Source organism: Mastigoproctus giganteus, chromosome 13 (assembly GCF_048544385.1).
Source record: "Mastigoproctus giganteus isolate SK-2022 chromosome 13, ASM4854438v1, whole genome shotgun sequence".
Classification (NCBI taxonomy): Eukaryota; Metazoa; Arthropoda; class Arachnida; order Uropygi; family Thelyphonidae; genus Mastigoproctus; species Mastigoproctus giganteus.
In genome coordinates this window covers 10,317,554-10,343,128 of record NC_143587.1, presented here as the reverse complement: position 1 = coordinate 10,343,128, position 25,575 = coordinate 10,317,554, and the positions used below count along the sequence as shown (strand labels likewise).

General features: G+C 36.9%; 1 protein-coding gene across 1 annotated transcript in view; it reads left to right on the top strand.

Annotated features, from left to right (window-relative positions):
* The window catches only part of Rme-8 (receptor mediated endocytosis 8), a 699,549-nt gene that overhangs the window by 362,707 nt on the left and 311,267 nt on the right, over window positions 1-25,575 (top strand). Inside the window, exons 30-32 of the mRNA XM_090387774.1 lie at window positions 2,584-2,738; window positions 17,656-17,857; window positions 25,366-25,478. Coding sequence (XP_090243900.1) covers window positions 2,584-2,738; window positions 17,656-17,857; window positions 25,366-25,478 — 470 coding nt within the window. The remainder of the gene's footprint in view (window positions 1-2,583; window positions 2,739-17,655; window positions 17,858-25,365; window positions 25,479-25,575) is intronic.

The following is a 25,575-nucleotide window of genomic DNA, read 5'->3' as shown; positions in this document are numbered from 1 at the left end:
GTGAACATTAAAATCACCAAGGAAAATTACTTCACTGTTAGGAAAGTTGGACTGGAGAAAGTCAAGTTGCAAAGAGAGGAAGTCAAAGAGCTCCAAGTGATTAGTGGAGTTGGGAGAACGGTAGAGACAACAGATGAATTTGACACAATGAGGTAGAGAGATTTTAAGCCAGAGAAGATCAAAGAGAGGAGATTCCAAATTGCCAAGTCTCTGACAGGGAATATCAGAACGGACATATGCACAAGTACCACCTTTGAGGCGAAAGGAATCATACAGCGAATAATTTGGGCATCTGAGATGAGCAGTAGATGAATCAACTGATAACTGAGATTCTGTCAGAAAAAGAGTACATGGGGTTTGGCAGACTGCAAGTGGAAATGGACATCGGTGAGATTAGAATTGAGACCACGTATATTTGTGAAATGAATTAGGAAGTCCTTGGGAGGTTTAGATCTTTTCGCAGATAAGTTTGCTCTATTAGTTTGACAATTCATGGTGTATTCAATAGTATGAAAAAGTAGGTGGGACATGCTGTATGAAGTAATGAAATTTTTGGATATGGCGTACATGTGGTAAGAATATACCCAGATCCTTGACATAATGTGGCCTCGACAATGCTCCCCGCATACACACTACTCGGACTCCCTCCAGTCACAATCTGGCAGAGTAGAGGTAGCAAGATTATACACTAGCTGATCCGGAAGCTTCCTAGAGAGTTACCAATAGGGTCAGTCCGGTGTACTAACTAGCGGCCGGCCTTCGAACACCGTTTTAGAGCTGTACCCTCGAAATGTAAGGAATATTGGATCTCGCCACGACGTTCATCATAACCTCAAAAGTCATCAATCATACTAAACATGGGTTCCGCCACTTCAAGCCTCCAATAAGCAAAGTGGTGGTATTTCACCGGTTGATGAGAGTCATCTGTCACCTAGTACTGCCTGGTAACATAGAGGGGTGGTGTTCCTACATGTGGTGTGGGCGCCACACCTCGACCCCTGCTTAAGTTGATTCACACCTGGGTGGTCACCCACCATGTACTAGTGCATGGAGGTTATACCCAGGATTACTAACAGTCCCACCATCGTGAAGGTGCAAGCAGAGGATTTGGCTGTCACAGACCGTCCAGACTTTGCCGAAATTGGGTCCACTTGACTTGAGTGTCACCCGAATATCAGTTCCATCAGCATTTTAGACTCCCAGGTAGCAAGTACAGCTTGTATGGCATACCTGAGAGAATGTCTGTGACAACCTCAAGGACCAATCCTTCATTTGCTGCATGAACAACTCGTAACTGGGAATGTATAAAGGCAAAAATACATTCAAAGAACTGAATGTTCCTTGCCCTTATACATTTGCAAGCAAATGTATAAGGGCAAGGAAGGCTTGCAAACAGTTCTCTGAATGTGCATCATTTGGTTCTGTCTTAAATATGCAGCTACTATGCAGATTGTTCTAGTTTCCCTTGTTACTGTTCTCTTCAAAAGCTATTGCAAATTTCTAATTTTCATCATCATCATCCAGATCTGTTAAGCCCAGGGGATGTATAAGTTTAAATACATTTACCATGATTTTGGTTTAACAATAAAATTTTACCATGGCATCTTAGTATTCTATTGAAGTCCTCTGATATAATATATGAAGGGCATGATACTTGTTATACAGGAAGGAATATCTAGAGAGAAAACACAATGCTGTGTAGAATTTCATTAGAAAAAAATTAGTGGAGAATTTTACAAAAGATCTTCAGGATGGGCCAGATTTGGGTATCACCTGGTATTTTGGGATCTGCCTTGCTCTCTTCTTCAGAGGTTTGATTTTGTTTTGGGTGAAGGCTTTATGTGATGCTGTTACTTTACTGTTCTAAGATAATGGAATGTTGTATTTTCCAATGAAATTTGTTGAAATGAAGTTCTACTTAGTATTGCATTTTTTTCTGTAGATATATTGCCTTGTCATGGTATCACCCACAATTATTAGGATATCTTTACTTTCATACTACTGATTTTTGGCTTGTACTGTTTTATAGGAATTTTTCATCTCCTGTTATGTATTTAAACTTATTAACCTGAAGTACAAGAGATCTGGCAAATGCTTTTTGATCCCATCCCATTGCAAAACTTTCTTTCATATGCCATCCAAAAAGCATGCCTGGTCAGGTTAGGCCTTCTCTACTACAAGATGAATATAATAAATTTCTCTTATTTTTTCCTATGGTATATTTTCCTATGAGGAAAAAATATCACAAATTAAATTAAATTATCATTATTGAATTATCACAAATTAAATTAAATTATCATTATTGAATTATCACAAATTAAATTAAAATTTTGAAGAAGTTTAATAGTTAATAAAAATTCAGGGCAAAAGCCTCAGAGAAAAATATAAATTAGTGCAAATGCATTGTGTCTATACACAATAAATTAAAGTTAATTTACTGCATACAGATATAATGCATTTAAATTAGATTTAAATTAAAATTTTCAGAAGAATAAGGATTCCTCTTGGACATAAACATCTTAAATATAAAATTTACTGAGTTTTGCATAGTTTTATGTACAATAGCTCTATTCAAATTTATAGAATCAGACATCCACTATTATGCAGCGTAGTATATTGGGACAGCTGTTACCAGAAGCTATGGTTTGCTACTTAGAAAATCATGGAGCAGATAAGTTTGCACAAATTTTTCTAGGAGAGTTTGATACTCCTGAAGCCATCTGGAACAGTGAAATGAGGTTAGTTTTATTTTTCTGAATGTAGGTGTTGATGAATACACAAGATGTTTATTTAATTGCAATTGTAATCATGGTAAAATCCCATTTTTACAGAATGGGTCTGGACTTAGTTCACTTTATAAGAATGAATTTTCTGGAATTATTTAAACTTGGCAGCTTATTCAAAGAACCTTTTTGAAACAAATACTGTATATGTGAATAACAATGGGAAATAAACATTTTTGTTTTTATTTTCCTTGTGACAGTTTCTCCAATTCCCACGTTGTTTGCTGAAAAGCTTGATATGTGCATATCAAGTTGGTATTCATAAGTTAAAACAATATCTGCCATGCATGAATTTAAATATTCATTAAGCAGAAGTCACAAAAACTTTAGAATAGTTCATTATTGTAAGGTCTTTATTGTAAAAGCAATTATGAATTATAAAAAAAACTCACTTAACCAGTTTTAAAAGAAATTTACTATTTGTATGGTTAGCAGTAAATAATCCTCACTGTGAAATTAAGTATCTCAACGTTTAGCCATTCCATTTGCACATTGGTATTTGAGTGTTAAGGTGCATGAGGAACAGTAATAGTAGTAGTAATGGAAAATGATGCAAGAAAGCAAGCTTATTAGCATCAGCCAAAAAAAAAAAAAAAAAAAAACCTTACACAGTTCAGTAGTGCACGTATATACTTCCATATAATTGTTGTCATTTGTAGACTGGAAATAGCTGGATGTATAAGAGTAGAAGTGAGACAAAGTGTGGGTCTGTGGTCAGTTAATGTTTATATATATAGGCAACTCTTGGTTTACGAACGTTCAATTTACAAACATTTGCTATAACGAACGTCACAGTCATTCAAAAATTCTTAAGTCTCCAATAGACAGAGTTCCTTATAAAATGAAATGCAAAACATATAGTGAACATAATTGTAAGATTTAAATAAATAAACTTTTAAAAAATGTATTTATTACAATAATTATCAGGAAATTGTTGAACTGGGCAATAAAATGGCCCTTGACCTAGATGTGACTGATGTGAGAGAGCTTTTGGCTTGCATTATGAGGAATTAACAACTGATAAAATAATTGAAATAGAGACACATCTAAATTCTGAAGTAACAGAAGAACCTGATATTCCACATCTTCCCAGAACATTTACAAGGCAGAAAATGGCTGCAGCTTTTAAATCAATTTCTGAGGGGTTGGCAATAATTAAAGACGACGACGCAAATATGGAAAGAATTCTGGTTTGTAACTCTTTGTTTTTAATTAAAATTAACAAGTACGATATCTTGTTTTTTATTCTTTATTTTATTTTTATTTTACGTTACGTATCATATACGATAAACCATAATGCATACATACATTATAATAACCCATTTGATGTTTAGTACATGGTTTTAATGCTTTAAAATGGCTGCCAATTTATACAATACGTATTGTAAAAGCTCAGGAATGCAAGATGCAGATACCGAACAAAACGTCTTTCCACCTCATCCAGTAGATCTCAGTTAGAGTAACCATCAGAAATTCTTTCCTTCAATCGTAACATTACTTCCATCTAGACATGTTAATTTAAGCTGGAAGAAGAAGACAAGAATAAACTTTTTAGCTGCCAGTAAGAGCATAAGCTATGTGATAAGACCCTGAAGCACCCATCAGAATAAAAGATCAGACAAATTTAATAGCACAATTTACTGTGAAGAACTTTTTGTGGTCAAAAGTTCTGGATTTTCATATTAAACATAATTAAACTTAGACACAGCCACTCTCAGAGTACTCTCCTCAAGCAGTAATGTGCTTTTCAACCCAGAACTGCTGCTACTAGCAGTTCTGGGTTCTAGCTGAAGATAGTGTCATGAACTGAGAAATATCAATCACCTTTTATTTGTGCAGATGTGATGACCTTGTAATATTTCATTTTTGGAAAAAGAAATTGCATGGTTGAGAGATCAGGCAAGTAAAAGGGATCTGATAACATGACTGTATTTTGTTTAGTGGGCTCTTACATGAGAAAGAAGCAGTGATCAGCTGCATTATTATGCAACAACTTCCAATATTTTGCTGTCTACAGTTCTGGATGCTTTTACCAAATTGCTTCTTGCAGCCAGAATGCCTGTACAAGTCCTTTTTTTATTCACAGTGGCACTTTGAGCAATGAATTTACAGTACAAAATACCATGACAGTCAAAAAACTTTCAACATCTTTCTTTTTTGACTTGCCTTGCTAAAATTTTTATGATCACAGTGAATTAGGCAGTTACCAAGTCCAAAATTTCATGCTTTGTTTGTAGATCATAGAAAAAACAGCAGGTATTCTCTCAATCAGTAATGGATTTTAGGAATAATGGATCATTATCAAATTTTCATTCACTCACTGCACTGGTTATCAGTAAACATTCAAGGCTCCATATGCTGAGAAAATTGGTGTGTTGCAAATTATCACTTAAAATTCTTGACAGGTTCTTTGTGAAATGTTTAAAGCTTCTGCAAGTTTATTGTCATGTAGTGGTTCTCACACAGGGTGGCACACACTCTTTCTCCCTTTGAATCTGTATTGTCATTTAAACACAGCAGAATGAGATGAAAAATCCACTCTGTAAATCACTTCCCTAAACCACTACTTACCATTTCCCTAAATGCTAACAAAATTGTAATGCTTGCATGATTTTCCATTGGCACTCTTGACACTCAGAAATTGTGATAAAGTAAATGCACATAGCAATGAATGGAATTCCAACATGTTTCAACTTAAGACCTCTCGTGAGGAACTGAATCGAATGTTTTGCTAAAATCTTAATAAACAAAAGTCAAAATTGTTTTTGAATCGAGTTAATAACTATTGTATCATAATAACTAACCAGGTTAATTAAACATGAGTTTTCTCTTAACAAAACTCATAACTGTTGATTTACAATTTGAAAATCCATCTTTTTTAGTTGATTTTTAGTAATTTCAGCCGGCACTGAAATCTTGTCATTTGATCATCCCTCCTTGATAAAATAGCACCATGTATCCAAATCTGGTTTATGATCCAAAACTCACACAAAATAATGAATTCCCCAAGTTAAAAAAAAGAAAAAAAAAAAAAAGAGATCTGTGTTTGGAAGCACAGATCTCATGTGCTTCCAACACAGATCTCTTTCTCTCCTCTGACTCGAATGTGCTTGTTTCTTTTAAATGCCAACATACATCACATCCATGTACTTAGATCATTACTGATCAGTGTGTAAAAGAATTTTATGTCTAAATTTATTATACCAACAGTTTTTAAATCTTCCACTTCATTTCAAAAGTTGATTACCATAGCAGAATAACCAGAAGGACAATTCTGACTTAAGGCATTTATACTGCCAAGGTTATGGAGAGCCTATAACATGAGAAGAAGATTCTGTTCTTTTATTCATGTGAGGAAATACTTTATGGTTGCATGTGACTATATGGTGCACAAGTTCCCATTAAAAATTATGTTCTTATAAATTTCAAGACAACACAAATTTCAATACTTGGCACTGCATCATTTTTAGATTTGAAATTTTTGCGGACTAGTTTTCCAATTCTTGACATTGTTAAAAATGAAGAAGCAGACCAAGCAATAGATCAGTTCAGGCTTATACATCAGTTAGCATTAGCATTAGTAGAGGCATACGATGCAAGAAAGCAAGCTTATGCAGCATCAGCCAAAAAAAAAAAAAAAAAAAAACCTCTCCCATTGCACTCTCCATTGGTTCCAAATACCTGGCCAACTCCTCATCCTTAAATTTCTTTAGGCTATCAACTTCCACAACAAAAGATGGAAGTCTGTTCCACCAATCAACTACCTGCTGGCTAAAGGCAAACTTCCACACATCTATCCTACAACTGTCTTTCCTCAATTTGAATTTATGCCCTCTCAGGTGATTATTCTGAGCAAGTGGAAGAATCCCATCAGCACTGAGCATGCTCAAACCATTCAAGGCTTTATACACTTCAATCAGAACACCTGTCAGGTGCCTAGTCTCCAGACACTGTATTCCGCAAAATTTAAGCCTTTCTTCGTAAGAGCAACCCTTTGTTCCATTTACTAATCTCGTTGCTCTGCTCTGTACTTGTTCAAACAGCTCTACCTCCTTCTTAAAATGAGGTCTCCAGACCTGTATACAGTACCCAAGGTGTGCCTTGACCATTACCTCATACAAGGGGATAATCACCTCCTCGTCCCTGCTAGAAAAATTCCTCTATATCATTGACAAGACACCATGAGCTACCGTTGCAGTCCGTCTGCTCTGCTCAGAAAACTTCATATCTGCCTGCATAATTACCCTCAGGTCCTTTTCATTCTCTACCAATGTCAGTGTGGTACAACAGAGTTGATATTTTTTACTGTGGGGTTACTGCTTCCCATATGTAGTACTTTACACTTGTCAGTGTTAAACTTCATTTGCCACCTTTCAACCCATCTGCTCAACTTTTCTAGATGCAGTTGCAGCAGCGTATTGTCATTAGTGTCATTAACAATCCTGTCAACCTTCGTATCATCTGCAAACTTGGACATTAAGCCTGATATACCATCATCAATATCATTTATAAATACAGAAAACTACAATAGACCCAAACTGAACCCCGCGGGACTCCACTAATAACATTAGTCCACGAAGATTTGTTGATTACCACACTCTATCTTCTCCCACTTAACCATATCTTTATCCATAGCAGCAATTTGCCTCCAATGCCACACTGCTCCAATTTGTGCAGCAGTCTTCCATGTGCAACAGTATCAAAAGCCTTTCTAAGATCCAAATATATGATATCAAAGTTATTCCCTGCATCCAGTTCCTTTGTGACCACATCAGAGTATCCAATCAAATTGGTCCGACAAGACTTCCCCTTAACAAACTCATGCTGTATCCAAGCTATAACTGAAGTCTTGTCTAGATGATCCTGCAGTGCTTCTTTAACCAGTGCCTCCATTAATTTTCCAGGAACAGAAGTTAAACTAACAGGTCTATAATTACTTGTGTCGCCCTTTGATCCTCCTTTGTGAATTGGTGTCACATTTGCACATCTCCAGTCCATGGGTAGCTCCCCTGGGTCCAAGGAAGTTCTAACGATTATGACTAAGGGTTTGCTTACTTCCTTTTCTGCCTATTTTAATATAACTGGATAGTACTATCCACCCCAGGTGCCTTTCCTATGTTTATCTTCAACAATTTCTCCTCCACTTTCCTCTCAGTTATTACAAAATCATCTAGCTCACTGGCAGAGTTTAGTTCACCTCTGGCATTCCCCTCCCTGAATAACTCCTCATGTGTGAATGTAGAGGCAAAATACTCATTTAGTTTGTTAGCCACTTGAGCAGGATCATCAACAATTGAACCATCGACATCCATTGGACCAATCTGATTCATTCCTTTCCTTATAGAGTTTACATACATAAAGAACTCTTTGCTGTTTTTCTTTGCATCCTTTGCCAAAGATTTCTCATAATTTGCCTTTGCCTGCCTACCCTCCTTTGTGACTTGGTTACAGACCAGCTCATGTCACCCATTAATTTATATGTATCCCATGCATTTTTCTTCTCTGCTACATGTCTCATTAGTTCATCTGACATCCGTTTAGCCTAAACATTGAATGATATTTCTTAGTTGGTATGTAAACCCTAGTAGTTTCCAAGATTAATTCTTTGAATGCTTCCCATTTTGAATTTGCTGTTGGTAATATCATCAGTTGGTCCCACCGTATAGAATTTAAATACTTTCTCAGACCACTGTAGTCACCTTTACAAAAGCAAAACCCTTCCCTTTACTCTTGATGGTAGTTGCCTCTTTGAGTAAATCCCACTTTGGCACACTGTGATCACTGCCACCTAGTGGTTCATTTATCTGCAGATTCTCAATGCATGAAGAATTACTACTGATAATCAGATCAAGAGTATTACTCCCTCTAGCTACTTCCCAAACATGCTGATGTAGAAAACAATCATCCAATAAATCCACAAAAGCCTTGCTACAGTGAGAGTGACCAACTCACAAATTCCAGGCAATATCTGGGAAATTAAAATCCCCCATTATAAGACTCTCTGATTTACTGGCCCACTGTATTTCCCTGTACAGTTTCATATTATACTCATCAGAGTCATTAAGCCTATAGCACACTCCGTCTCTCAATTTTGATCTCCCAATGCTTATGTCACACCAAACTGACTCAACACGGCACTGTCCGACGATGTCAACTGGCTGCACTTCCTTGTATTTTGTGTTTCTTAACTAATAGCCTAACCCCTTCTCTCTTCCTATCCTGTCTATCCTTTCTGTACACATTGTACTCCCCAAATTCCAGTTCTGCATTCATTATATCTGTGTAAAACCATGTCTCTGATATTCCAACAATATCTGCCTTTGATGTTTTGACCAACGCCTCAAATTCATCAAATTTATTTATCAAACTCCTAGCACTGGTGCACATGCAAGTATACATGCACCTAACACAACCCATGTGTTTACTTGTACCGCAATGATTCCCAGCAGTCTCTGAAATCCCCTGCATATTGTTTTCCAGTCTGCTGCTCATTCCAATAGAAGCAGTGCAAGAATCACTTTCACTTCTGACAGTGGCTATTGTTAATCTATTAGTCTGTGTATTCCCCTAAGCTTGCAGTTTTCTGACCCACCTAACACTGCCTCGATAGCATCAGCAAATATCCTTGCGCCCTTTCTATTTAAGTGTATCCCATCCCTGTAGAAGCAGTCTCTCCTGTTAAGAAGCACAGACCAGGATGAGAAAAATTCTACCCCTTGAGCCTTGTACAGTCTCTCCAGGGCCGAATTGATCGACAAAGCTCTCATCATATACTCCCTCCTATCATCTCTGTACAGGATTGCAGACACTTTTAAATTCAACTCTAATTCTTGGCTTTTTTTCAATGGTGACCTGTACTTGTTAAGTAATTCTGCCGGTCTCCTATTCTTAATATCAATAGTGCCAACCTGTACAGCAATATCACCTTTTGTGCCCTCAAATGATGATATCTGCTCTACAAAGTCATCAATCTTTGCCCCCTGGCAGACATACCCTGGTCCTGTTCCACCTATCCTTTTTACATAATATGTTCCCCATTTCCCTGACAATAGATTCACCGACAACTGCTAGTTCTTGTGGGACCAGCACATTCTGCCTTGGAGGTTGCTGCTGTGTTGCGTGATGTTCAAGTGCAAGCTCTGGTGTTGATGTGGGGAAGCTGAGAGCTTGATGGGCCCCCTCAATTTAGATCCTTCGAGGGCATCCACCCTGTCCTTCAAGCTCTCATATAGGCCCATAACAATGAGTTGTCACCTGATTTCCTCACACTTCTTACATTGCACACATACACACAGACATTCCCTTTGGCAATATCATTTCTCGTACCTGATTGCTCGACAAACATCAAGAAAGCAGTGTATTTTAAAAGGCTGTGATTCAAAGGGCAACTGCCCCCATCAGTTCTCCCCTGCACTCCCATTAGTTGAGCCTTTTGCTTTGCTACTCTGGTCTGAGTCATGATTTCGATTCAATTTCAATAAAATTCAAATTCAGTAACAAATTATAACTCTAAACTTATATCCCAATGAATTTGTAACACTATATATATATATATATATATTTTTTTTTTTAGTATCGAGTATTATCTCTGAGTTTCATGTATTAATTAGTAAAGTTACGTTTGTAAAATCTAAGTCGTTATATATATTTAGTTAAAAAAAGTACAATTTAATTGATAATGAAGTTTAACAAGATTAATAAATTTTACTGATTAATCGATAATACTCTATACCAGCAATTCCCAACCTTTTTGACCTGCGGAGCCCTTTTTAGAATCAATTTCTATGGAGGAACTCCTACATACAGATATTCAGTTCCAGGAAGGGTCATTAAAATGCGACACGCAACAGAATGTACACAACATGCCGGTGCTCCGCTCTGCCTCGTCATCTGTCCATCTTGTACTACAATAATTTTTAAGCTAATGACTGCAAAATGACTGAACATCGTCTGCTAGAGAATGCGCAAAATTCAACTTGGCAAATTTTTATTCAGAATGTGATTTCTAGTTTTCTAATTTATGTTTCTAATTCTTTAATTTCATTCAATTTTTAGCTATTTTATTTTTCTAGAACGGATGTGGAACCCCTGGGAAGTTTTCGCGGAACCCTTAGGGCTCTGCGGAGCACAGGTTGGGAACCACTGCTCTATACTATAGTAAGCTAAAGCTATCTAGTACGGAATATAATGTTGTATTGCATTACAATGGCGGCGAGTTATGAACAGTAAATCTACAGACACTAAGTATTAATTAACTTTTGAAATCTCGCTATCTAAATTCAGATACCAATTCTAATATATGGGGTATCTATGCCTTGTCTTTCCAGTGCCTGAAACATTGCCTTATGCTGTATGGAGTCAAATGCCTTTTCATAATGCACAAATGCCAGGCATATCGATGTTTTATATTCATTTTCTTTCTCCATTAGCTGTGATATTATGTGAAGGTGGTCCATAGTTGAGAATCCTAAAGCCAGCTTGCTCTTTCAGCTGATTCTCATCAATATTCTTTCTAATCTGTTAGTAATGACCCTTGTGAAACAACTTGCTGTGGAATAACAAGTTAATTGTACTATAATTTCCAAATTCTGATTTATCTCCTTTCTTATGTAGCAAAACTATGATTGCATTATTCCACTCCTTGGGCGCCACGCCTTTTCTAATGCATTTTGTGAAGAGTCTTACCAGTTTCTGTGTCATGTCTCTTCTTCCCTTAACAACTCTACAGTAACTTCATCTTCCCCCGGGTCTTACTGATTGTTCATTTCTTTCCATGCATTTTTTACCTCATTAGGTATGTCGTATGTGTTACTTATGTGTGATCCCTCTTTTCCACTGCTGGCATCATTCCCTTGCTACTTGTATAATTCTCTATAGTAGTCTTCTACTATTTGAATGATGCCTTCTCTGCTATTTAAAAGTTCACCATTGCTATCCTTCAGTTTCAGTATCATTTGTCTTTCTGTATCACTGCTCATGCTTGCTGATTTAAGTCCTTTGTTTTTCCTTAATGCCTGTTCTACTTTTCTTGTGTTAAATCTTCTTATGTCCTCTCTGAGTCTCTTCTAATGGCTTCGCATAACTCAATATACTGAATTTTCTCCTTGTCAGTATTTATCTTGCTCTTCATTTGTCGTCTTCGGTTTATCATGACAACTGCTTCTTGACTAATTTTTTATTTGGATTTCTTTTTACCTATAAAAAGAAATGGGTTTTTTGGGCTTTATCATTTTCTGAAAGTTGTAGTATTCCTCGTCGATATCTTGGTCCTGAACAGTCTGCAGAAGCTTAAAACTTAAAAAAAGTTCCAGTACATACTGCTTTTTCTCGTCTTCTGTTATCTCCAAGACCTTCGATTTATTTATTTGAGTCAGTTTTTTCCTTTCTTTTCTTACATCTTTATCAAGTGCACCCATTCTGTGATTACTTCCAACATTTACCTTGTGAACGATGGTAACATCATTCACGATATATCTTCTGTCAGTGAGGATGAAGTCAATTTCATTAGTTGTTAATCCATTTGGACTCTTCCATGTCCCTTTCTGTTCACCATTTTTTTGAAAAAAAGTGTGCATTACTGACATTCCCTAAGATTCTTCAAATTCCACAAGCAAGTCTTTCACCTCTTTCATTTCTTTTGCCAATACCAAAATTTCCTAGTTTCCCTTTTTGCACTGTTGTAGCTTTCCAACCTTAGCATTGAAGTCTCCCATAATGTTAGTGTAGTGGGTTTTTTGCTCATATAAAAGACTCAATTTCATTGTACATTTTTTCAGTCTTTTCATCATCATGGCTCGATGTTGGTGCATAAATCATAATAACCTTTAGCTTGTACCTCTTAGAAACCCTGAGTAGTAGTCTTGTCACCTTTGATGATGTACTTTTGAATCCCAAGATGTTTTTTTTTAACTTTCTGTACAAGAAAGCCAACTCTATACCTTTGCTCCTTTCACTTTATTAGAAAATTCACAAAAACAAATTAGAAAATTCACATTTTCTAATTTGTTTTTGAGCTCTAATATGCTATCTTCACCAATGAGCGATCTTACGTTGAAACAGGCCAAGTTCAGTTTCCGTGCATGGCAGCCTGGTCATACCCAGAGATTCTTAGAACCCTCTGCTTCCACTCTGATTCTCTTGCTGCTGTAAAATGGGGAGTGAAAGCCTCTGGGGACTGAGGGCAATTTGTTTCGTCGTGCTGTCATGTGCTGGAGGGTTTGGTCTTTTCCTCTTTACGCTGACTAGGCATCTTGGAGAGAACAATTCTACACATTCATTGCCACCTAAGTGACGTAATGGTGCCTACCATCGAGGTGTGCATGAGTGGATTTTAGAGAGGCAAGCCAAAAAGACTTCTAAATCTTCTGAAATTGAAAGATATTTAATCCATTAGTGTTTTAGACAGTGTCTGATAACACACAGAATGCCTGTTCCCCTTTAAGAAAAACTTTCCATCTTATAGTTGGCCATCTGTTTTTTATAATTGGGTTTCCAGTTTTCTCCTAGACTGCTCACTGTGGATGCTGGTAGATGGCTCTCCATCTTCTAACTTCTGCTCTACTGCTGGTGTTCCCCAAGGTTTTGTTCTTTCTCCCACTCTTTTCCTCTAGTGTATTAATGACTTTCTACTATTGACTAGAAATCCTATCCATAGTTTTGCTGATGATAGCACATTGCATTCCATGTTTCAGTTTGAGAAATCTTGCCCTGCACAAACAGCTTTAACTTTTCGTATAACCACTGCGAATTCCTTAAATGCTGATCTCTGGGTAATTCTCCAGTGGAGCAAAGATAACTTAGTTGATTTCACTCCTTCTAAAACTCATTCCTGTCTTGTATCTTGCAAAAAAATTCTGCTCCTATGCTTATCTTAGATGACCCTCTGATTTCTAGGCAAGATCATGTATCTCTATTGGAGATTACCTGACTTCTAATCTCTCTTGGCATCATCATCATCAGCCATTTTCAATCCACTGCAGGATGAAGGCCTCTCCAGCAACTTTCCAGTTCCTTCTGTTTTGAGCACTGGCCATCCATTTACTACTCAAAAACTCATGAATTTCATCTATCCATCTCCGCCTTTGTCTTCCATGTTTTCTTCCAGCTCCTCTTGGGTACCATTCTGTTATTTTCTTAGTCCATCTGTCATCATGTCTTCTAGCTATGTGTCCTGCCCAAGACCATTTTAGTTCTTTAGTTTTGATAAGAATGTCCTTTACTTGAGTTTGCTGCCTAATCCATGTGTTTCTCTTCTTATCTAACAGTCTGATTCCCAATGTAATTCGTTCCATTCTTCGCTGTGTAGTTCTTAGCTTCTCTTCCATTCTTTTGGTGAGTGCCCAAGTTTCACTTCCATAAGTCATGGTGGGGAGTATACATTGATTCATTATTTTACGTTTCAGACAAACTGGGATATTGCTCTTCAGTATGTGACTATATTTCCTGAATGCTATCCATCCAAAATTTATTCTTCTCTTGACTTGCAGCCATTTATCATTATTACAGCTAATAACTTGTCCCAGATAAGTATATGACTCCACCTTTTCAATTACTGCTCCTTCAATCATTATTTCCCTTTCCGTGGCATACTTGTTCATCATTACTTTTGTTTTAGCCATATTCATCTTTAGTCCAAAATCCTTACTAACTGTGCATAATTGATTAAGATTTTCCTCTAATTCTTTGGGATCGTGGCTTATGACCACAATGTCATCTGCAAATCGTAAATGGTTTAGGTACTCTCCGTTCACATTGACTCCTTTCTGCGACCATTCTAATCTTCCGAAAGCTTCCTCAAGGGCAGCAGTAAACAGCTTCGGAGATATTGTGTCTCCTTGTCGAACTCCTTTCTCGATTTTAAATTTCCTACTGTCTTTGTCTAGTCTAATAAAGGATGTAGCACTCTCATATATTTTCTTCAAAATCATAATATATGGAATATCTATGCCTTGTCTTTCCAGTGCCCCAAACATTGCCTTATGCTGTATGGAGTCAAATGCCTTTTCATAATCCACGAATGCCAGGCATAATGGTGTTTTATATTCATTTGCTTTCTCCATTAGCTGTGATATTACGTGAAGGTGATCCATAGTTGAGAATCCTGTCCTAAAGCCAGCTTGCTCTTTCGGTTGATTCTCATCAAGTATTCTTTCTAATCTGTTAGTAATGACCCTTGTGAACAACTTGTAGATATGGGATAACAAGCTAATTGGTCTATAATTTCCAATTTCTGATTTATCTCCTTTCTTATGCAGCAAAACAATGATTGCATTATTCCACTGCTTAGGCATCACACCTTTTCTAATGCACTTTGTGAAGAGCCTTGCCAGTTTTTGTGTTATGTCTCTTCCTCCCAATTTTAACAACTCTACAGTAACTTAATCTTCCTCCGGGGCTTTCCGATTCTTCATTTTCTTCAATGCATGTTCTACCTCATCAGGAAGAATATCGGGTATGTTGTATGTGTTGCTACTTTGCAATCCATCTTCCCCACTGCTGGTATCATTCCCTCGCTCCTTGTATAATTCTCTATAGTAGTCTTCTGCTATTTGAATTATGCCTTCTCTGCTGTTTATAAGTACACCATCGCTATTCTTCAGTTTCAGTATCATTTGTCTTTCTGTATTACTGCTCATGGCTGCTGATTTAAATCCTTTGTTTTCCCTTAATGCTTGTTCTACTTTTCTTGTGTTAAATCTTCTTATGTCCTCTCTGAGTCTCTTTCTAATGGCTTTGCATAACTCAGTATACTCAATTTTCTCCCTGTCAGTGTTTTTCTTGCTCTTCATTTGTCGTCTTTGGTTCATCATGACAAGTGTTTCTTGACTAATTTTTTCTTCTTTGGATTTCTGTTTCCCTATAGGTTTCTTGGGCTTTATCACTTTCAGAAAGTTGTAATATTCCTCGTCGATATCTTGGTCCTGAGCAGTCTGCAGAAGCTCAAACTTGTTCTTAAATTCCAGTACATACTGCTTTTTCTCCTCCTCTGTTATCTCAAAGACCTTTGTATTATATCCTCGAGTCAGTTTTTTCCTTTCCTTTCCTACATCTATATCAAGTGTAGATCTTACCATTCTGTGATCACTTCCAACATTTACCTTATTCAGGACGGTAACATCATTCACAATATATCTTCTGTTAGTGAGGATGAAGTCGATTTCATTAGTTGTTAATCCATTTGGACTCTTCCATGTCCACTTTCTGTTCACCCTTTTCTTAAAAAAAGTGTTCATTACTGACATTCCATGAGATTCTGCAAATTCCACAAGTCTTTCACCTCTTTTATTTCTTTCACCAATTCCAAAATTTCCTATAGTTCCTCTGTCTGCGCTGTTTTGCCTTTTTCCAACCTTAGCATTGAAGTCCCCCATAATAATAGTGTAGTGGGTTTTCTGCTCATCTAGAAGACTCTCAATTTCAGTGTACATTTCTTCAACCTCTTCATCATCATGGCTCGATATTGGTGCATAAATCATTATAATCTTTAGCTTGTACCTCTTAGAAATCTTGAGTATTAGTCTTGACACCCTTGGTGATGTACTTTTGAATTCCAAAATGTTGTTTTTAAAATCTTTATGGACCAGAAACCCAACTCCACCTTCACTCCTTTCACTGTTTCCATTGGTGTACAGCAGATTTCCACTTGATAAACTTATAAGTGATTCATTTCTTCTTCTTGTTTCAGCCAAACCGATGATATTCCAATTCACATTTTCTAATTCCTTTTCCAGCTCTAATATCCTGTCTTCACTGATGAGTGATCGTACGTTATAACAGGCCAAGTTCAATTTCCGTGCATGGCAGCCTGGTCGTACCCAGAGATTCTTAGCACCCTCTGCTTCCACTCTGATCCTCTCGCTGCCGTAAGAGGGAGAGTGAAAGCTGCTGGGGACTGAGGGACATTTGTATTGTTGTGCTCTCATTGCTGGAGGGTTTGGTCTTTTCCTCTTCACGCTGACCAGGCGTCTTGAAGAGAACCACTCTACACGTTCGTTGCCACCTAAGTGACATAACAGGGCTTACCATCGAGAAGGTGTGCATGAGTGGATTTTAGGGAGGCAGGCCAACCGGACTTCTCCTAAATCTTCTGTAATAGAGAGATATTGGATCCATCAGTGTTTTAGGCTGAGTGTCTGATAACACACACGATACCTGTTCCCCTCTAAGCCCTCTAAGCCTCTTGGCATCAACACCTTACAAATATTGCTTCCTCTGCATCTAAAAAGCTGCGTTTTCTCTATCGCGCTGTGCATTACTTTTCTTCCAAACAGCTGTTCACTCTGTACAAATTGCAAAAACCCTCTACCATGGAATATTGTTTCTACTTCTAGTGTGGTGCCACCAAAACTTCTCTTATGCTTCTAGATTCCATTCAGAAGAGGGCAATCAGGTTAATTAATGACTCCTCTCTAACAGTCTCTGCACTCTCTGTGGTGCACATTGTGTTTCTGCTACATGCTTTAAAAAATTTTTTTTCATAAAAAAAGGGGTGGGGGATGTAATATTCAGTGATGAAGCATCGTTCCATCTGACTGAAAGAATCATCAATGATATCTATCAGTATTGGTACCGTGTTGGGACACCCTAAAAATTGGTCTATCTGATTGTTGTTAAGATTTTGAAATGCTTCTCTCTCTCTCTCTCTCTCTCTCTCTCTCTCTCTCTCTCTCTCTCTCTCTCTCTCTCTCTCTCTCTCTCTCTCTCCCTCCTATAAAGTATTATAATAACCTAATATTTTAGTTTATTGGAATAGTTTGAAATACCCCACAATAATTATTTAAATCCACAAATTTAAATAATTAAATTTGTGAATAGTAATGGGGCATGGAGAGTATTTCTGTGCATGTATATGTGAAAACCTTTTTGATTACAGGAGGATGATGATAGAGAAAATAGCAGCCCATATTGCAGATTTCAGTCCTCGTTTGAGATCTAATACAAGAGCCCTCTATCAGTACTGTCCAATTCCTGTCATCCAGTATCCTCAATTGGACTCTGAATTATTCTGTAACATCTACTATTTGAGGCATCTCTGTGATACACATCATTTTCCTGACTGGCCAATTAAAGATCCAGTAAGTATATAAAAATCGTTTTCAGTTTTAAATTATGATGCTTTATTTTTGTAATTTCTATACCCTATGTCATTTTGAATGATACTGATGCAAAAGGTTTTAGTATAGAAGATTGAGCTAATGATATTCAATATTAACATTGCCTGGTTTTGTAAATTTAAAAACTGTACGGTGCAAAAGTGGAGGCATAATAAATCTTTCATTGCTGTTTTATAGAATTTACTAGTTTATATAAACATAACAAAAAACCAAAAAAAACAAGTATTTCTAATATAAATTGGGATTGAATAGTAAAAGGGACATGTACCTGAGTATGTATGTATGTATATGGAGCTTTGTTACAGCAGTTTCTAAGGATTCCAAATCTTCCTTGTGTCTCTGTGTGTGAAGCATCTCTGCAAAGCCAGTCATGTATGTTGTGTGTTTAGTGTTGAGTTATATTGAATGGCCTCTTAGCAACAACCCACATCAATAACCCAAAAACCTGCTGGCTGGTTCCCATCTTTATCATTTCGAAGTAGGCCATTTTTACACTTAATCATAATTTTTGGACCTCTTGCCACAACCTTTGGGTTCCAGTGAGATGCCCAGTAAAGAAAATGAGAAGGCAGTGGGGACAGTATATTAAAATATATATATATATATATATATATATATATATTTTTATAAAATTAAAAATAATAATAAAATAAAGAAATATATAAACAAAAATTGCATAAGATGTTATACAAAAGGAAGGACTTGGATAGGAATGATACCTTGTAGGGTAGAAACAGCATTTATTATTATTATTAGCTGTATTGTGCAAAGAAGCCTGAGGCTTATGCTGCACCAGCCAAAAAAAAAAATTCCCAAATTACCCTGAGAGAGAGAGAGAGAGAGAGAGAGAGAGAGAGAGAGAGAGAGAGAGAGAGAGAGAGAGAATCAGAAGCAGAAAGGAATTACCAAGAAAGAGAAGAATAATGATATCCAGCTCAGGACCCTGGGTTTCCCAAGCCCATACTCACCAGATGTGAGCCCCTTAACACTATTGAAGGAGTACATTCCCTATCTCTATTATTAGAGGAGATGTTATAGGGACATCTATTGGAAGATTGCAGGCTAAGCATTGGAATGGGCATCATGTTCTGCATACACCATTTGATATCACACAGTCACTGCTATGCAGATATAAACAGTTTTATATCTGCATAGCTTGTTTTATGCCTAGTGTTGCACACTTTGTCCAGATCGCTGGTCAAGCTCACTCTGCCAATGGAGCTGTGCCTTGCTCACGAAAGGCTGCAACCAACTTAGGTAGCCAGAGCTTAGACACTGTACGTGTTCTATCCATATCCAGTGACATCTGATATTGCAGATAGGAGTGATCTGACATGAGCATGAAAAAAGTTTGAACAAGAAATTGGTATATCTTGTTAATGAAATTTATTTTATTTTTTTTTTTCTTCAGAGGGGAAGGAGGGTAGGTTACTTCTAAGCTAGATCATTCCATTTGAGAACTAACTATCCACTCACTGAACCAGCCCATATGTGGCTAATGCAAAACAGAATAGTACTTAGCTTTGGAAGCAATTTGATTTAAATAAGTTAATTGGATCATAAGTATAGCGCAGTTTAATTTTCAGCACTCACCGCATAGTAATCCACTTGGTTTGATGAAACTTATAAAAGGTACATAGTAGTTATAAAACTTTTAAATTCCGATTAGTAGCTATTCGTAATTTAATGTAATTTTGAATTTTAAAAATTATGAGCTTTAAAATGTGCTAAAATTTCCCTAAGAAAGGAAAGTGCACATTCCATTCCATAGTTATCTTATTAAATTCGTGTATTAAAAATTAAAACAAGATGAAAGTTAATAGCTGTGCACGATCAACTTTCGAAACCATCCTGGTCAAGCTTTAGTGGAAAGAGAAAAACACGTGAAGTATGTTATATACTGGTTAAGTTTCTGAAATGCATTTCAGTGCATGTGGAAACTTTATACATGCTAAATTCCAAATAGGGGAGAAGTTGATTGGAAGTTGAACAATATGCAGGGCTTAAACCACTCAATGAAGAGAGCCTCATTTTGAAGAATTTTATAACTAGAATTCAGTTTAACTACCATAATAGTTGAATCGATGCATGGGTTATGATTACAAGATTGAACATGTTGTGTTAATTCTGTACCCGATAAATTAGATTTGAAGCTATTAAAGTTGGTAGTAGGCATGTGTGTTAGAAATTTTTGAATCCCATTAGCTGTTGTACTACCAATGTAACATGCTTGACAATCTGATTGACATCTAATCAAATATATAATGTTATTGTAATCCTGTGTCGTATACTCATATGTTTTCCTGTATGAATTAAATTTAAAACTTACTTTATTATATAGATGTAAATATTAACTTGATATCTGTATTCTTAAAAATCTGTCAAAGCCGTCTAGCATATTGTTGATGGTATGGAAGGGCGATATGGGGTCTGTGTATCTTATTCAAATGGTTATTATTATTGGCGCCTCTGTAGCCAGGTGGGCAGGAGCAACAGTGCGTAGCACATGCTTCTTGATTAGACTGGGGTTCGAGCCCATGAGCCACCAAATATGGAGGATGCAAAAAGGTCAGGGAATGACCACCACATATCCCCGGAGCAATATGGCCTTAGTTGCTAATGCTCCTAAAAACCAAATAACAACAAAAATTGGTTATTAATGTTGTCAGGGCTGTTAATACTATTATGGACTTTAGTAGTGATTTCATTTATTAGGTGTAATGGATATTTCCTATCGATAAATTATTTAGTGAGGTATTGCAATTCTGTGGATAGTTCTGCTTGTGTGTGACTATGCTTAACAGCATTATATATCTGATTATAAAGAACTGCTTTTTTGATGTAGAGGATGGTGTGAGTAGTAAAGTAAGAACTTCACTGTATGCGTGTTCTTCTTGTATATTTTGGTGCCTAACATTGTACCGATTTTATATATAGTGAGATTTAGAAAATTAATTTTCTTGTTAGTAGCATTGGTAGCATCATCAGTTTATCCCGCTGTACAGAATTTAAAAACTGTGTGAGACACCTGTAGTCACCTTTACGAAACCAAAAGCCCTTCCCTTTAGCCTTGATGGTATTTACATCTTTAAGTAATTCTCACATCAGTACATTGTGATCACTGTCACTTAGTGGTTCCTTTATCTGTAAATTCTTAATGCACTACTAATCACTGCTGATAATCAGATCGAGTATTACTCCCTCTAGTTGCCTCCCGAACATGCTGATGTAGAAAACAATCATCCAATAAATCCACAAAAGCCTTGCTAGTGTGTGAGTGACCAGCTCCCCAAATTCCAGTCAATATCTGGGAAATTAAAATCCCCCATTATAAGACTTTCTGATTTACTGGCCCACTGTATTTCCCTGTACAGTTTCATATTATACTCATCAGAGTCATTAAGCCTATAGCACACTCCGTCTCTCAATTTTGATCTCCCAATGCTTATGTCACACCAAACTGACTCGACACTGCACTGTCCAGCAATGTCGACTGGCTTCACTTCCTTGGATTTTATGTATTTCTTAACTAATAGCATAACCCCTCCTCCCTTCCTATCCTGTCTATCCTTTCTGTAGACATTGTACTCCCCAAATTCCAGTTCTGCATTCCTTATATCTGTGTGACACCACGTCTCTGAAATCTCCACAATATCTGCCTTTGATGTTTTGAGCAATACCTCAAATTCATCAAATTTATTTACTAAACTCCTAGCATTGGTGTACATGCAAGTATACATGCACCTGTTCTTTTTCTTAGCTACCCTAACACAACCCATGTGTTTACTTGTATCCCAATGATTCCCACCAGTCTCTGAAATATCCTGCATCTTATTTTCCAGGCTGTGGCTCATTCCAATAGAAGCAGTGCAAGAATCACTTTCACCTCTTCCAGTGGCTACTGTTAATCTATTAGTCCTTGTATCCCCCCAATCTAGCAGTTTTCCGACCCACCTTACACTGCCTCGATATATTTGTGAATATACGTGGAATACAAGAAACACTTGTCATGATGAACTGAAGACGACAAATGAAGAGCAAGAAAATCACTGACAGGGAGAAAATTGAGTATACTGAGTTATGCAAAGCCATTAGAAAGAGACTCAGAGAGGACATAAGAAGATTTAATACAAGAAACGTAGAACAAGCATTAAGGGAAAACAAAGGATTTAAATCAGCAGCCATGAGCAGTAATACAGAAAGACAAATGATACTGAAACTGAAGAATAGCGATGGTGTACTTATAAACAGCAGAGAAGGCATAATTCAAATAGCAGAAGACTACTATAGAGAATTATACAAGGAGCGAGGGAATGATGCCAGCAGTGGGGAAGATGGATTGCAAAGTAGCAACACATACGACATACCCGATATTCTTCCTGATGAGGTAGAACATGCATTGAAGAAAATGAAGAATCAGAAAGCCCCCGGGGAAGATGAAGTACTGTAGAGTTGTTAAAATTGGGAGGAAGAGACATAACACAAAAACTGGCAAGGCTCTTCACAAAGTGCATTAGAAAAGGTGTGATGTGCCTAAGCAGTGGAATAATGGAATCATAGTTTTGCTGCATAAGAAAGGAGATAAATCAGAAATTGGAAATTATAGACCAATTAGCTTGTTATCCCACATTTACAAGTTGTTCACAAGGGTCATTACTAATAGATTAGAAAGAATACTTGATGAGAATCAACCGAAAGAAAATGAATGAATATAAAACAAAGCAAATGGAGAAAGCAAATGAATATAAAACACCATTATGCCTGACATTTGTGGATTATGAAAAGGCATTTGACTCCATACAGCATAAGGCAATGTTTCGGGCACTGGAAAGACAAGGCATAGATACCCCATATATTATGATTTTGAAGAAAATATATGAGAGTGCTATCTCCTTTATTAGACTAGACAAAGACAGTAGGAAATTTAAAATCGAGAAAGGAGTTCGACAAGGAGACACAATATCTCCGAAGCTGTTTACTGCTGCCCTTGAGGAAGCTTTCAGAATATTAGACTGGTCGCAGAAAGGAGTCAATGTGAACAAAGAGTACCTAAGCCATTTACGATTTGCAGATGACATTGTGGTCATAAGCCATGATCCCAAAGAATTAGAGGAAAATCTTAATCAGTTATGCACAGTTAGTAAGGATTTTGGAATAAAGATGAATATGGCTAAAACAAAACTAATGATGAACAAGTATGCCACAGAAAGGGAAATAATGATTGAAGGAGCAGTAATTGAAAAGGTGGAGTCATATACTTATCTGGGACAAGTTATTAGCTGTAATAATGATAAATGGCTGGAAGTCAAGAGAAGAATAAATTTTGGATGGATAGCATTCAGGAAATATAGTCACATACTGAAGATTAATATCCCAGTTTGTCTGAAACGTAAAATAATGAATCAATGTATACTCCCCACCATGACTTATGGAAGTGAAACTTGGGCACTCACCAAAAGAATGGAAGAGAAGCTAAGAACTACACAGCGAAGAATGGAACGAATTATATTGGGAATCAGACTGTTAGATAAGAAGAGAAACACATGGATTACGCAGCAAACTCAAGTAAAGGACATTCTTAACAAAACTAAAGAACTAAAATGGTCTTGGACAGGACACATAGCTCGAAGACATGATGACAGGTGGACTAAGAAAATAACAGAATGGTACCCAAGAGAAGCTAGAAGAAAACCTGGGAGACAAAGGCAGAGATGGATAGATGAAATTCATGAATTTTTGGGTATTAAATGGATGGCCAGTGCTCAAAACAGAAGGAACTGGAAAGTTGCTGGAGAGGCCTTCATCCTGCAGTGGATTGAAAATTGCTGATGATGATGATGATGATATTTGTGAAATGAATTTGGAAGTGCTTGGGAGGTTTAGATCTTTTTGCAGATAAGCTTGCTCTATTAGTTTGACAATTCATGGTGTATTCAATAGTAAGAAAAATTGGGTGGGACATGCTGTATGAAGTAATGAAATTTTTGGATATGGCGTACACATGGTAAGAATATACCCAGATCCTTGACATAAGGTGGCCTCGACAATGCTCCCCGCATACACACTACTCGGACTCCCTCCAGTCACTATCTGGCAGAGTAGGGGTAGCAAGATTATACACTAGCTGATCCGGAAGCCTCCTAGAGAGTTACCAATAGGTTCGGTCCGGTGTACTAACTAGCGGCCGGCCTGCGAACACCGTTTTAGAGCTGTACCCTCGAAATATATTCATATTTATTACAATAATTTAATTCTTTATATAGAGGTACTAAGTAAAGATCAATTATAGATCATCACAAAATTAAAAAGATATTGTACACCTTTTTATAATGAAATAAACATATAAATTTTAAAAAAATAATAATAAATTTAAGTAACTTTAACCCAAATTACGTTGCACCCCTGGAATGTTGTTGTGGCACCCCGGTTGAAAACCACTGCCCTAGAAGCAAATTCAGAAAGGTTACTGCCACCAGTTGGAGGGAGGGAGGAGACTATAGTGGTCGAGTAGCATGTACAGCATCTAGGTCAACTGAGAGAGAAACAAGCCTCAGCTCGAGTAGGGCTACTTGGGTGGACGACCTATATGAGGGGATAGTCAAGGTGCAAAGAACAAAAGTTGGGGCATTCAGGGTGGAGTGGTAAATATTGCATAATGTGCACGTCTGTAAGCCCTTCATTTTAAGAAGGATGCAGATATAGTGGAACTGGTGCTGAGAAGATTAACCAGGTTAGTCATTGACACAAAAGGGTACTCTTCCATGAAAAATTTCATTTCTACAAATTGCAGTACTTGGAAACGTCACCTGCAAGGAGACCTGATTGACTTCTTTAATGTTTCAAATAAATTTAGCGAATTGAAGGAATGGTGATGGCCTTCTTACTTTTTTTTTTTTTTTTTTTTTTTTTTTTATTTGGAGGGCACATCTATAGGGCACATGAATTTAAGTTGCAAAGGATGGTTGTAGAATTTTTGTGCAGACATCCACTTTTAGCCAGAGAGTAAATGATGCTTTGAACAAACTTTCATCTGATATTGTAGAAGCGAGTGGTTTGATTATATTTAAGGAAGAATTAGGATTCGGTAGAATGTTAGAGGGGGGGGGATGTGATGTACAGATCTGGTGGGGTTTTTTTTTTTGTTTTTTTTTGCTTGATGCTGATATATGCATTCTTCCTTTCACCATTTGCCATTGCTAATACTAAAACCAAAAAAAATTAAATATTGCACACGTGGTTCATTATTATTTCTGTTAATATAGTTACACAGTGCAGTAAAGCCTGATGAAAAGTTTGATTTCACTTTATGCAATCTTTTCATGTTTCAGTGTTTAAATCTTTTGCGTCAAATAATATTTCCAATTACTGTCTTGTTAACCATAATATATTGAACTGTAACAAATCTTTCTATCAAAAATTAATGTTAGGTGTTTGTAATGTGGTTTTTAATTTTCTCTATTGTTGTGTAGGTGAAATTGTTAAAGGATGTTTTGGAAGCATGGAAACAGGAAGTGGAGAAAAAGCCACCATCATTATCAATTGATGATGCATATGAAGTGTTAGGCCTAAAAAGAGAAGAATGGCAGGTTTCAGTAATACATATATTTTTAAAAATTTATACTGAATATTGTGTTTGCAAAATTAATGAAAAAATTGCTTAAATGTTTTCTTCACCCAGT